Here is a 13969-nt window from a genome sequence, read left to right on the forward strand (position 1 = left end):
ATGGACGGCAGGAGGCTGTTTTGAAAATGGATGGGCCTTGCCATTCTCCTGGACAAAGTTATAAATGAGAAACTGTCTGGTGTGATTTAGGTCATTTCCAATGGAGAGTCAATTTTCAACTGCCCAGTTAACCAGTATAAACCTCTAAGGAGTAGAGAAATCCAACACTCGAGCGTTTTAATCCAAATGTTAAAAGACCGACATTCAAAATGAATCTGATCACCTCACACTAAATCCTTATTTATGAAAGATTAGCCACAGGAGATGAGAATTGCCATTTGATACTATCATACTCTGTGTGTGTGTGTGTGTGTGTGTGTGTGTGTGTACACGTACGTGTGTGTGTGTGTATGTGTGTGTGTGTGTACAGAATAACACCACCATGAGAGGGTCAGAGAATTCAGTGACACATAAAGGGTGTTTTGGGGGTCATTGTTATTCACTGATAAATTTTGGGAAATTATACAAAATTTTATGTTTCTTTTTTCCCTCCAATACAGACCATTTTTCTTGGCGCTGTGCCTTCATCCCTATTGTTCAGATATCAATACTAAAGGAAGCTACACAGGGCTGTGAGAGCCCTCAAAAACAATCTGTTCTCACCTGCTCAGGGAGACAAGCCATGGAGGTTCTGCCTTGTACTTTGTGAAGGGTTTGGGAAGTTGGTGAAAACATCACATTGATGTAAAGTTCCCACATAGGACTAGTTCCTCTTTCTATTGACTGCATGGCTCAGGATATACTGGGATGGTGTTCCTGCTTAGTCCCTAAGTTGTATCTGCCTCTTTTATGAGCCCATGGACTACAGCCCGCCAGGTTCCTCTATCCGTGGGATTTCCCAGGCGAGAAAGAGAATACTGGAGTGGGTTGCCATTTCCTTCTCTAGGGAACCTTCCTGACCCAGGGATCAAACCCAGGTCTCCTACATTGCAGGCAGATTCTTTACCCCTTAGCCACCTGGGAAGCCCATTAAGATGGAGAATAGCCATATTTAATGTAAAACACATCCTTTCCATATCATCATAGTCCACTTTCTCAAAAACCACATGAAGTTCTGAATAAGCACAAATCACACCCATACAACACCCCCTGCTAATTGATTCCCAATTTAAAATTTAAAGTGGAATAAGAACTTAAAGATGCTTGCAAAGCAATCTGTGTGAAGAAATCTAGATTTCTAATTTCTCCCCAGTTTTTATAATTGTCTCATGCAAATCTAATCTGATAGCATTGGGTATTAGTTATTATCTGTAAAGAATCTTTCCCAAGCTTCAAATTCATTATCATAGAAAGGAAGTTACTTTCTGGTTGCACTTGTATGTGATTGATGCAATATTTAATTTAATTGTGTAATTATAGATATGAACAAGTCTGGAACTACAATGAGTAGGAGCAAACATGCAAATAGAGTACTGGGGAGGGGCTGGTAGCCACTGGATTTCCACTTGTCTTGGGCATTAGTCCACAAATTTTAGAGGAGAGCAGAGAATGACAGCTAATGCAGTAAACTGATAAATGGAAATCAGGTAATAAGAGAGTGTTTATTGTATTCCCAACTTACAGATGAAGAAACTGAGGTACTGAAAATTTAAGTAACTTAATCAACAGCACATACTTGGTAAACCCTTAAAGGATATACAAGAAGCATGGTTATATGGAAATAATTCTAAGCATTAGTTAGGAAGTACTAGAGTAGAAATGGCCAGTTACATTCCAATGAATACTGGATGTTCTGGGAATGCATTAGAGGGATAGCCAAAACAGGACTCATGGAAACCGTCTCCAAAAGAAGGATGCTTAAGTTGAAGGGCCAACCAATCAGACAGAACAGGGGCAGAGAGTGATCTGGACAGAGGGACCAGTATGTGAAAGAAGGCCAAAGGCAAAAAGCACAGCACAGGAAGAGAACTGCAAGTAGGTCCTAGAGTAAAAGAGAGATGAGCAAATAAAATGAGTTAAAGAGCCAAGTAGAGGCCAAGCACACACGAACACTGCATAAGTCACTCTAGGGAATTTAAACTAGCCTGAGAAAGGAACTAGGCAGTGGAATTACAGGAGCAGATTTGAGCTTTTGTGATATCACTTGACTGCACTGTGGAGAAAGGACTGGAATGCCAGATAGGAAAGAGTCTGTGGTAGTCAACCAAGCAAGAGCTGATGAGGGGCTGAGTTTGCATAATGTCTATGGAGATAGGAGATGTATTTAGCTGCTAGCTTCATTAGGACTTGCTAATTGATTGCAGGGGTGGTGGTGAGAATGAGGAAATCTAAGGGTCAGTAGTCATCTGAATGGAGGCAGGTATCCTTCCTTGAGATAGTAAATTCAGGAGGAAATAAGCTTCAAGGGTGGTGAAATTCAATTCTAGAAATGTTGTTATGTTTGAATATCCAATTTGAGACACCTTATGAGTGGTTGAATATATGGGTCTAGAGTTTAGGAGAAAGATCTGGGCTAGAAATATGGATGTGGTAAATATCAGCATATGGATGTAAGTGGAATTCCACAAAAGAAGATGAAATAATATAAGGAGAGTAGAGAAGGCAGAAGGAAAATGAGCCAACCCACCCCCAAGAGGTAGCTATCTGTCACAGGCGTGACACATCAATGAGCAAGCCACCATACTGGTGGCAACATGCCTACACCTAATGGCATGTGTATAATGGCATCTTTCTTCTTTTTAAAAACTCCAATTCAATTCAATAAGCCTGATTTTCCATATATAAAATAGATGAGAGTGACTGAGCTAGAAAATCTATACCATAACTGGGGTATGCCTTGACTACTCCCAGGTAGGCAAAATAATCACTCAAAACTGAAGTGCCTTCATTATAAATATTTTCTAACTGTACTCATCAAAAAAAAAAAAAGTGGTGGGCTGGATTTCAACGGTAGCTGGAAAGAAGAGAATGGGATATCACATCTAAAGTGGTGGCTTTCAACTTCCCCACCCTCATGAATCTGAGTGTTCATTCAGGTAATTGGCTCCAGCGGAAATCAATGAGTGTGAGTTGCAGTTAAACTCACCTCTCCGAGCGCTTCCACTCCTCAGTAATGAGCAATTTAAGCAGCCCCAAGGGATGCTTTGGCAGATGACAGACACTCAAGAAACAGTGTGTGGAGGTGAATGGTTTTTTGGGTTTTTTTCACTCTTTAGCTTTTGATTGTACCAAACAGCAGGTGGGATATTATTTCCCTGACCAGGGATCAGTCTGGTGCCCGCCCCCTGCATTGAAAATGTGGAGTCAACCACTGCATTGCCAGGGAAGTCCACATGGTGAACTCACTGCTGATTTGGTGGTACTTTATTATTTTTTGACCATGGCCACACAGCTTGCAGGATCTTAGTTCCCTGACTTGGGATCAAACCTGTGCCCCCTGCAGTGGAAGTCCACAGGTGTCCTAACCACTGGACTGCCAGGGAATTCCTGAAAGTTTAAAGTAAGTTTTCAGTTTTTGCTACAAAGAAGTTAGTTACCTTCTCTGGGTGTATCTCCTCACCCAGAAGAAGATGGCATTCCCATTTGGTCTCTGAGGTCTCCATCATTTCCTGTGGCCGCAGTCACCTGCAAGGGTAAGTCAAGGCACAGACTTCACTGGTAAGTCCTGTAGGCCTGAATCGTCCCCCAGCATAGGGAACAGGCAAGTACTACTTCTAGTCTGGTAGCATTCTCAATCACAATTTGTCATCACTCAAGGCACAGGTGAACCATGGTGTATATATTAACTTTTCCTCCAAGGTCCTTGTTTTCATTTGGCTTTAAAATATTATGGTGACTACTTTTATTTATTTTTTTTATTTTTTTACTTATTGCATGCAATCTATGATTGCCACTTGGGTATACTAGAAGGTCATTTCCCACAGTTTCCGCCCAGCTCTATCCAATGCACTAAGGCTGGCTATTTGTAACTCAGTATACCGTTTCTAATACCATGACTTTTACATTTTATAATTCGTTTTACTATTAGAGCTGACATATGGGAAAAAACCCAACCAGTGTTTAAGATAAAAAAAAAACTGTATTTTTATTTAAACTATTGTTTCCTGTGTGAATGATAGATAATTTATACTTCTTTTTAAAATTTGGAATGCAAGGTCTTCTAATAATAGAACTTAACTTTGCTCCCCCGAAGTGCCCCGAAATACCTCCTACTCCGAAAGCTGGCCTAAAATGTTCTCACTTGTTTGCTCACTCCTTTTTTCTCTTCAACTCCACTTGATATATGTTTCCCAGGACGTAGTGGAGACTTGTGGCCCGAGAGGCTGGAAAATATAACTCCGAATTTCCTACAATCTCGGCTCCACTTTCTCCCGCGCTCCGGCCGGGGGCGGGAACCTTGTTATTGTCACGTGGCCGCGAGGGCTACAGGCCGGGCTGGCCAATGGGCGCGCGCAGGTCTGAGCAGCACCGCCCCTCGGCCCCGGCGCACCGGGACTTGGGGCTCCGCTGCAAGGAGGAGGCGGAAAAGTTTCTTTTGCGGGCAAGAAGGGTCTCGGTGCGCGGACGCTGCTCAAACTGCAACTCTGCCACAGCTGGCCGTTGTTTTCGGTTTCCCTGTCGCTGCCCCGGGGCACGAAAGAGCTCTGCTGTCTGGACTGAGAAAAAAGGGGCTTACCTGCGAGCGCGAGAGGGGGGCGCGCGCACGCGGCCCCGAGCGTGGGCGTCCACTCCCGGCTGGAAGTTGGTGCCGGGCTCCGAGTGCCGGCCGCCTGCGGAGACCCGGGCCGAGCGAGAAGCTGCGGGACCACGATGGGCGCGCCAAGGCTCCGCGCGCTCGCGGCAGCGCTGGGGCTGCTGCTGTGCGAGGTGCTGGGGCACGCGGGCCGGGCCGAGGGTGGCGGCCTCGAGGCGCTGGGGCCGCCTTCTGGGGTCGGCGCTGAGCACCAGTGTCCCGCTGCGTGCCGCTGCCTCGGGGACCTCCTGGACTGCAGTCGCCAGCGGCTGGGGCACCTTCCCGAGCCGCTTCCGTCTTGGATCGCTCGGCTGTAAGTATTATTCCAACGGGCGGAGGGGGAATCGCGTGAGTTTCGGGACTGCAGGCTAGGGGCCAGGATGCTGGGCGCTCAGCTGCTTTTTCCGGGGCAGCTCCTCTTGGCCCAGGCCTCGAGAGGCGCCCTGCGGGGATGGAAAAGGAGCTGACCGAGCCTCAGTCCCTCTCCATCCCCCGGCGCTTGGCGGACCGCGCAGGTGGGCCCTGGCCTGCCCTACCCGGCCGTACTTGGGCGACGGGATGGAGCTACTGACAATTCCCGGGGGCAGAATCCGCGTCCTGCGCGGTGCTCGCCTAGGGGGCTCAGATGCGCGCCCTGCCAGTCCGGGGCGGGAGAGCTGACAGCCTTCGGCCGCCCTGAGTTCTCTGTTCTCCCTTTACGAGTATGATCCCGCGGCTCAACTATAGTTTCTAGCAGGTTCAAGTCACCTTTTGCGTTCCCCACACTAGAATAATCGAGCGCGCTCTTTCGTTTGGGAAGCCCTTTCAACAGTTAGGTCACTATTCAAGCAATGGTAGACATCATTTTGTTGTTCTTTACCCTCGCTTAATTTCGTTTTAGTAAATTCCATAAATTCTCTTCTTCGACCAAACTGTAGCACATCCCCATTCTGATACGAAGTTGGCAAGAAGTATGGAAGGAAAGGAACTAGAGTTTTTTTCAGAACCGAAGGCGTGATTTCTGTGGCTTCTCAGCGCGACCAGGCGGTTTAGGAGAGCACTGGGTGCTGTTATGCAAGTTTTTGGATGCTAGCTATGAAGTCTGAAAAACCTGAAATCACTGCCAACTGCGTGAAAGAACAAGGAAGAAAATGTCGTTTAGTTGGAAAGGCTGATTTTTTCCAAATGTCGTCTCCTTGTTCTCTCCGAGCCCTCGTTTTGTTAAAATTGGAGGACTGGTGCAAGATGTTAACAGTCAAAACTTGTACTTCTTTCTTTCTTTTTTTTTTAAGTAGCTATCCTGTTGAAAAGAAGCAAAAGTGCAGTTCATCGTTAATACTCAGATTTGGGCCTAACAGAGTAGTAGTGGAGATTTGAAACTCTTGAAACTTCTAGTCAACTATACTAACATTCCAAATAGTAGTGGTAGAAAGTTTGGACAGGTTGTTTAAAAAACTGTGTTTTAAAATCTGTATGCTCACCAAAGTCTTTTTTTGTGAAATACAGAATTGTCAACTACGGAAAAGCATATGCTTTGTGTTGATGTGCCTTAATTTTTTAAAAAGTTAAGAGAGTTTTAGATTGATATGTTATCTCTTATCATGGGATGTCTTGTTTAGTAGTTTTTATTACAATTGAAGAAGGAGATAAGGACTTGAACCTAAAACAGGGAGACTTTCAATTAGTTGTGGCTAATTCTGTTCAATTGCCTCTTGTGGAGGTCATGCTGCCTTATTCATGAGATGTGAATGGCTCTATTGACAACATGTGGAACTGAACATTTGAATGACTGGAGGTGAACACTTATGAATAATAGAGGGTTGAGAAAGAATGAACATAATGCTTCCTGGGGTGTGTTTAGAATGGCTCAGATCATTCAAGTGCTCTAACTTTCAGTAGTTTCTCTGAGTTAAGAGGCCTGTCGGATCATGCCGGTGTGCAGTATATTTTTGTGTGAATGTCTTTTTTAAAAATTGGACGTCTTAAAAAAAAAATGTAGGGCTCTTGATTAGAAGTTGAGTTAAACCAAAAGGAGTTTGATACCTGTTTAAACGTTGTCTTAAAAGTAGTTGACCTAATTAGGATTTTGTTTTCCAGATAATTTGGTGGCACACTAAAAACAAATTACAGTTTATTTGGTTAGCACAATCTTTAATTACATTTCCGCCAGCAGTAAATTGTCTCAATACAAGTCCACATTCCTTAAATGTATGTGAAAATAAGTCCCACTTGTGCAAATAAGCGCTAGGTCTGTTGTCAGAAGCCCCACCGTGATCACTCACTGGACAGCTCTGTCATTCTTGTACATGTGTGACTTTTAACCAGCTTTGTAGTTGTCACCAAACCATGTGGTCCAGATTCTTTATTGTAAATGTTTCTTTTGTTTGTGCCTAAAGCTCTAGAGGTCTCATCTCTCCACCTTTGAAATGAGCAGAAAAATGGATAGAATTGAGCTTTAACTTCTCTGTTATTTGGTGTTTGGAACAGGAGGCATAAGATAGCTGTTGCTTAAATTTTACTTAATTAGAAAAGCTTTTCGGTAGACTGGCCCCGAGTTCAGAAATACATAGCAAAATGCATGTTGTTGTTCTCCATATCTTAACTTCCTTTTCCTCAGGTAATTAAGTAAAAATTTGCCTTAGGAATATTTCATGAGAGCATTCTTCAGAAAAAGTTTGGGGCATAGCTTTTGTTTCATTTGTTGAATTGGCAAGTTAAAAATTTAATCTCTTTAATACACATGTGTGTCTGTATTTTTTCCACTTTATTCAGTTGTGATTTAGGACCATAAGAATCCCATGGGTGAAAAGTTGAATTGTTTGAGCTGTAAAATAATAATATCACAGTTCTCTTTTTTTTTTTTTTTTTAAAAAAAGGAACTTCTAATACTTTAATGAAAATGGGACTTAAAACGGTCACTATTTGAAGCGTTCCTTACAACTGTCTTTAAAGGCAGACTTGAGTTTACATCTAGATTGTGTGCTTGCAAGGAGTTCTGAACCCAAAGAGGAGGGCTAGTTAGAATATGTTTACTTAACCAAAGGAAGGAAAAGTTGCCCAGTTGTCAATAAGAGCTTCAAGTAGTTTTAAAACCTCACTGGAATTTCAAAATTATTTGTCTTATCACAATAGAAAGGTTTGGGTTAGCTGAGCTCAGGCCAAAAAAAAGAGTCTGGAAGGTACTTTCTGCTGGTGTGACTTCTTTAGTGTCTGCCTGTTATAAATCCTCTGGTCCGTACCAGAACTGGGGCTGGAGTTGGGGGGTAATACGTCCTTCTGGTTTTCACAGCTGTTTTTCTGTATTTTCCAGACGAAAACTTGAACATAGCAGGCTGATTTATGAGTCACTTTGGATCAGTGTCTTAAAACAGCTACAGCCTGGCTTTTTGTTTTTCAGCTTTCCAGATTTCTGCTGAATTAGCAGCTCTGCAGGCCCCAGTGGGATTGATTAAGAAGCTGTGCCGGATTTGCATTTTAAAATTTGACTTGGAAGTCAGATTTCCAAATGCTAAAAGGGAGAAAACGAGAGCTGGGACCAAATGTTGTAAATGAATTATTTTCATATATATTTATCCGCTTGCTAATATGCAGGAAGAGAGACTTCTCTCTCCGGTGTAGAATTTGGTTTTCAAGTGTTTGGCCAGCTGAGTTTTGGGTAAATAGTTAACACCTCTCTGCCTCACCACCTTTCCCATTTTTTAACCTCATTACAAAAAGTTTTTTTAGAAAAGGTTTCCTGGGGAGAATGTTCATTACTGGAACTCTAAAAACGAAGAATCTGCCTGCCTTACTGACTGTAATGGGATTTCAGAAAACATTGACATTGTACAAGTTGAATCTGTTTTTAGTGGTATTTTTAGTGATCTAGCCATAAAAAACAATAGAAGGGAAGATTTAGGAAAATGTGGCATCCTTGGATCATTTCTGAAACATAAACTGTATGAAACCTAAAGTTAAGTGCATTAAAAGTTTCAAGGCTTCAAGTATTTAGCAATAAAAGTCACTTCGGGGGTGTTTCTTTTTCTCTCCCACGTATACTGTGGTTTTAATAGTACGCAAAACTCAGGAATGGAAGTGTGTTGCAGTAACTGAGCTATTTCAGGTTGCCTGCTCCTGCTTATGGATCCGAAATGAGGGGTCCCCAGCATGTGCCCTGTTCTCTGAAGGCAGTTTCTCATTTTAAAGGTCTTTAGTTGGAGATTTCATCCCACTACTGGTGGGGAGGAGGAGAAAAGTTGAAGCACTCCATCTTTTTTAACTTTTATTTTTCTCACAGTGTGGCCCTGAGAAAAATGAAAGAGTGGAATTTTTGTTTTTTTCTCATTAGAAAGGAAATCACCTGTGTGAGCTGGAAATGCCAGATGGGTGCCCCTTTTCCTCTGAACAATAGGGATGCAGCCCAATAGGCTGAGTGCAACGTTCTTTAGTTAAGTGAGTCCAAATGAGCCTTTCTGTTGATTCAGGCTGCCTCCCAGGTGAAGGCCTCTTTTCCTTGGTTGTTTTTTTAAAGCCTGTGGGAAATCTGTGACTGTCTGTGGTGCTAAAAGCACACAGGTTTTTGTCTGAATCCGAACGTGAGTCGTTGGACTCACGGTTTCCTTGATGAACTCCAGATGGACTCGAGCTGGGCCGTGAGGGAAAGTGTCTGGCTCCAGCATGGGGAGCATGCACGGCAGTGGTTGTAATTGCAGGACTTTTATAGTTTAAGGACTGTGCCAGGTTTTTTTTTTTTTCCTTCATGTTATAACTCTACCAGAACAAATCTACTCATGTCTGTTACTGTCTGGTAGGTCTTTAGGCAAACATGTTTCAAATAAAACCTTGGCAAAAAAAAAAAAATACTTTTTTTTTTCCTTTTAGGTGAAATAGAGAGATCCAGGTTTATTCTCAAAACAAAAAATGCAAAGACTGAAAAAGGATCTCTGATTTCTAATTGTTACTTAATGGATGTACACAGTAAAATTGGGCTTCTCTGAATGTGATTTCTCTGTTTTTTTTGGCACGGGGGGTCGGGGGGTGGGCAGGCAGGGGGAGTGGCATACTTACGTATATAGCACATGGTTCCTGCTCTTCTCCAGTCAAGTTTGGTTATCTCTGACTTGGGTTATTTAAAAATCTTCACTTTTAAATACTGAAGAAATTAATCTGGTAGGATTGGGTACACATTTTTCAGTGGGAGAACTTGAGCCCATCCTGTTTGTCAGGCTGGTCTTCAGTAGATGTTCAGCCATGTCATTTTCATTAGACCAGTTTGAAGGCACATAGTATAACCAAGTATTTTGCCAGATTTTCTCTCACATTTTGACTCTTGAATGCTGGCCTGACCTAGAACACTGAACATGTAGGAGTTTGGTTTTGCTTTCTTTTACATATTGGTGTCCTGTAGAAACGTTACTAAGTTATAAGGAATCTCTGAATTAGAAGCAGATTTATTTTAATGATTGAAAAGAAGCCTGGTCACAGGTTCTGAACAGTCTGCTTAACTGTGTTAGGTGGTTGATGTGCTTTAAATTGCACATTATATTGAGATATTGAGATTTGGGGAAATTCAGGAAAGCAAAGGTTGGGTGGTTTCCTACCCCTGCAATACACGCGCACACACACACAGAAGTTGGGTTGTTTCCTACCCTCTCAACACTCACACACACCCCAGTACTTTAAATAATTTGGTGCCTTAATCCAGGGAAACAGATATGTATGAAAAGCAATTTCTACTTTCTTTGACTGTAATAAGGACTTTGATACTTAGTTTTACGATAATAAAAAGGTTTCTTTAGACGTTTTAGTTTCAGCAACCTGCCTAATTAGCCACTTTTCATAAGCTATGACTTCATCATATCAAGTTGGAAGTGAGGAGATGGCAGGGGGTGGGGAGGGTGAGGCAAAACAACCAGTTCACAAAGATCTGTTCACCCTGGGCCAAAAACCATCTCCTAAAACATTTGCAGGCTTGGAGCATTTGAATCTGCCAGTCTCCTAAACTAATTTTGTCCTCAGAGTTTGTATTTTGGATTTTGCCCTCTAGTTTATGGACAGGATAGACCAATTATTTCTCATGTTGTAGCTGGTGTTGAGAGAGAGAGTTCATAAATCCACTCTGTCTTGCACATCATTAAGCACTGTTAGTGATTTTTGGAAACTACTTACAATTTTATTTTTGTTTTTTTTTCCACAGGGACTTAAGTCACAACAGATTGTCTTTCATCAAGGCAAGTTCCTTGAGCCACCTTCACAGCCTTCGAGAAGTGTGAGTTCAGCTCTTTCCTGTTTGAGGTTTGAATCAAATACATTACCCATCACAGTATTTGATTGTAAAGAGCATTTGGGTTACGATAATTATTCGGTTGACCAAAAAGTTCATTCAGGCTTTTCCATACCATCTTATGGAAAAACTGGAGTGAACTTTTTGGCCAACCCAATATTTAAAACCTTTAACTTGGGAGAGGGATCTTTAAATGAATTTATAAGGTTTTCACCTTACGGAATACAGATTGTGTAATCAGCTTCTCTTTCTCTCTCTCTTTGGCATTTATAGGAAACTGAACAACAATGAATTGGAGACCATTCCAAATTTAGGACCAGTTACAGCAAATATTACACTTCTCTCCTTGTAAGTGGATGTTAGAAGGATTTCACATGTATGTTTGCATGGACCATGGGGAGCAGTTTCATATGGGCTAGACTACAGATCTTACAAGCACAATATGCTTCCTTTAAACTGGTTAACTTGTTTCCTAGCCTCTCTCTTTTTTCTCTCACTCCTAAATTTTGAGTATCATTGTAGCAAGGATGCTTTAAACATTGCCATCCTTTACTGCTGTGACCTCTAAGATTCAGAGGAGCCACCTTTACCTGACAGAGACGTGTATTTGATTATGGTAGACTAGGACTTAAATTCTGGTGTCAACTCAATGGTGTTGGCATGGGATCTATGGATTCAGTATTATATAGTTCTGTGGAGAAGAAGCTATTTGGGGAGGAGAAATGCAGTTGAAAAGAAAGCATTGGGGTATCCTCTTTTAGGTGTGGCACCTGCGGTGGAAATCAAGTTGAGAAACATCAAATCAAACTATCCACTTCATACAGTTAAAAGTCAATAGGTGATTGAAGTTAGAAATATCATTGCATGTCCTTTTGCATATCTGAGTTTTCAAATAAGATTAAAATTGTGTTACCTTTTTCTGTATTAGGTCAGATGATGTGTTTATATTTACACATTGGAGATCTTTTAGAATAATTTTGACTTTCAGCCTTTATTTTAAAGTCATTTCGAAGGAGCATGGTTTGATTTCTAAATGAAGTAGTTTACCACATCCATCTTGATTAATTTAAAAATACATTTAAGCCACTGAAGTTAAAAATGTTTTCCTCCTTTAAACAACTTAAGGGAAAAAAACCACCATTGTTAGTTGCATCTGGAAAAGGTGTTGGGAGGGTTGAAATTATACAGTAAATTTCAGGAAAGCTGTTCAATTAATTAAAGTGATCACTACCCAATTGCTTACATCTGGTGATTTATAGAGGTTTGTTTTTACTGAGAACCTAGGTCAGCTAAGTCACGGGTGCAGCCGCTGTGTCTGCTTTCCTCTGTTTGAATAAGAACTGAGTGACATTTGATACTGATGTGGTTTTTCCAAAGATCAGAAACAGAAAGGAATAAAAGAAAAAGTTGATATTTGACAAATAAACACTGAATTTAAAGAAATATTTTTATGCTAGTGTTCATACCTATTTTGTCTTTCCCAATTGCTTAAAATGTTGGAGTCTGAATGGAGCACTGCTTTTGGTATCTTTAACATCTTTAGCTGTTCTCAGTTCACCAATGGGGCCTATTTAAATCCCAGGGAATGACACTTCCTCGCCCCGCTGTCCTTGCCCTGTGTATTGGCAGATCCTGTCAGCATGTTGAAAGGGTCTTGAGAGTCGTTGCATGCTTCGTGGTTGAGAGGGTCTGCAGTGGGGTTTTGGAATCTGGGTGGGTTGAGGAAAAAACAGTATTCTTTTGGGCATGATATAGAGTTGAAAGGGAAAGAACTTGTAAGGAAATTAGAAAGTTCTATCAGAAGTAAGTAACCTGGTGGTTTTACATTTTAAAGCTATAATTTTGTAATTAGAAAACTGAAATGACATCAGGAAAATTAGAAACCTTCAATATTTGAGCTCTTCTCCATGTTTTTATTTGCCTTTCACCTTAGTGAGTGCTGAGTAATCTTTCCTAAATTTGAATAATCTCACTTTCTTTTCCCTTAATTTGTTGTAGTGCATCTAACCAGGGATTGCTTTGTTCCTCTAATAAAATGGTGGATGCTGTTTATTACCTAGATTACATAGACTCTGTAAAGAGTAATTTATCTCATGGGCCTGCTAATTCAACGTGCATAGTAAAAATTGTTTTTATACCTATGAAGTGTCTTGAAAAATTTACTTTCCTGGCTGTTCTCCTCTATAAATGTTTTGTTTTCTTCTGTAGGCTTTTTTTTTTTTGGATTTTGTACTACACAGTCATTGTTTCTAAAGCACTATTAATTTCTGTCTGGTGTAGGGTAGACTGTTTTAGTTTATGTAAATGGCACTTGAAAAATAACCAGAGCTGAAAGTCAGTACTTAAATACATTTCTGAAATTTCAAAAAAAGAAAATTGTTAAACTACATAATGTGGCTCAGATTAGAAATTTGCTATGGCACCACCATTAAATCCTCTATCTTTTCAGTAGGTCCCCAGACTGACTTCTGTCGAGATTTTTAAAAAACATTTTGTGAGGGAAAACATTTTTCTGGGTAATTTGTTCAAGTTAAATAATTTGAAGATGTGTTAAAAAAAAAAAAAAAAAAGCTCATTTGTAGTTAAGAGCATAAGATTTTTTAAAATTTTTATTTATTTATTTTTTTGGCTTCACTCGGTCTCTGTTGCTGCACATGGGCTTTGTCTGGTTGCAGTGAGCAGGGACGACTCTCTAGCTGTGCTGCTCAGGCTTCTCCTTGTGGTGGCTTCTCTTGTTGCAGAGCATGAGCTCTAGAGTGTTCAGAGTGCAGTAGTTGTGACACGTGACCTTAGTTGCCCCATGGCATGTGGGATCTTCCCTGACCAGGAATTGAACCCATGTCTCCTGCACTGGCAGGTAGATTCTTAACCGCTGGACCACCAGGGAAGCCTGAACCTGAGGTTTAATGTCAGTGCCCATACACTTGCTGCTCTGTGTGGTGGGAGCTCCTCCTAGCTGGAGAGGTTGGATGCGGGGAAGACTATGCCTGGTAAGACCCTCCTCTTCTCTCAGCTGCAAGAGCCAGCCGCTGATATTGGGTCAACTGTCACCCCTT

The 13969-nt window shown here is 41.4% G+C and overlaps 1 protein-coding gene and 1 long non-coding RNA gene across 2 annotated transcripts in view; one reads left to right on the plus strand and one right to left on the minus strand.

The window, feature by feature from the left end:
- Positions 1–4329, minus strand: part of LOC145503612 (uncharacterized) — a 272210-nt gene extending 267881 nt beyond the window's left edge. The window contains exons 1-2 of the long non-coding RNA XR_014051593.1: positions 4181–4329; positions 3477–3564 (exon numbers count right to left, since the gene is read on the minus strand). This is a non-coding gene — a long non-coding RNA (uncharacterized LOC145503612). The remainder of the gene's footprint in view (positions 1–3476; positions 3565–4180) is intronic.
- Positions 4330–4476: 147 nt separating this feature from the next.
- The window catches only part of LRIG3 (leucine rich repeats and immunoglobulin like domains 3), a 51549-nt gene continuing 42056 nt past the window's right edge, over positions 4477–13969 (plus strand). The window contains exons 1-3 of the mRNA XM_081483518.1: positions 4477–4985; positions 10827–10898; positions 11187–11261. Coding sequence (XP_081339644.1) covers positions 4750–4985; positions 10827–10898; positions 11187–11261 — 383 coding nt within the window. The 5' untranslated portion in view covers positions 4477–4749. The remainder of the gene's footprint in view (positions 4986–10826; positions 10899–11186; positions 11262–13969) is intronic.

The sequence above is a fragment of the Giraffa tippelskirchi genome, chromosome 4 (genome assembly GCF_054371585.1).
Source record: "Giraffa tippelskirchi isolate mGirTip1 chromosome 4, T2T-mGirTip1v1.2.pri, whole genome shotgun sequence".
Lineage (NCBI taxonomy): Eukaryota > Metazoa > Chordata > Mammalia > Artiodactyla > Giraffidae > Giraffa > Giraffa tippelskirchi.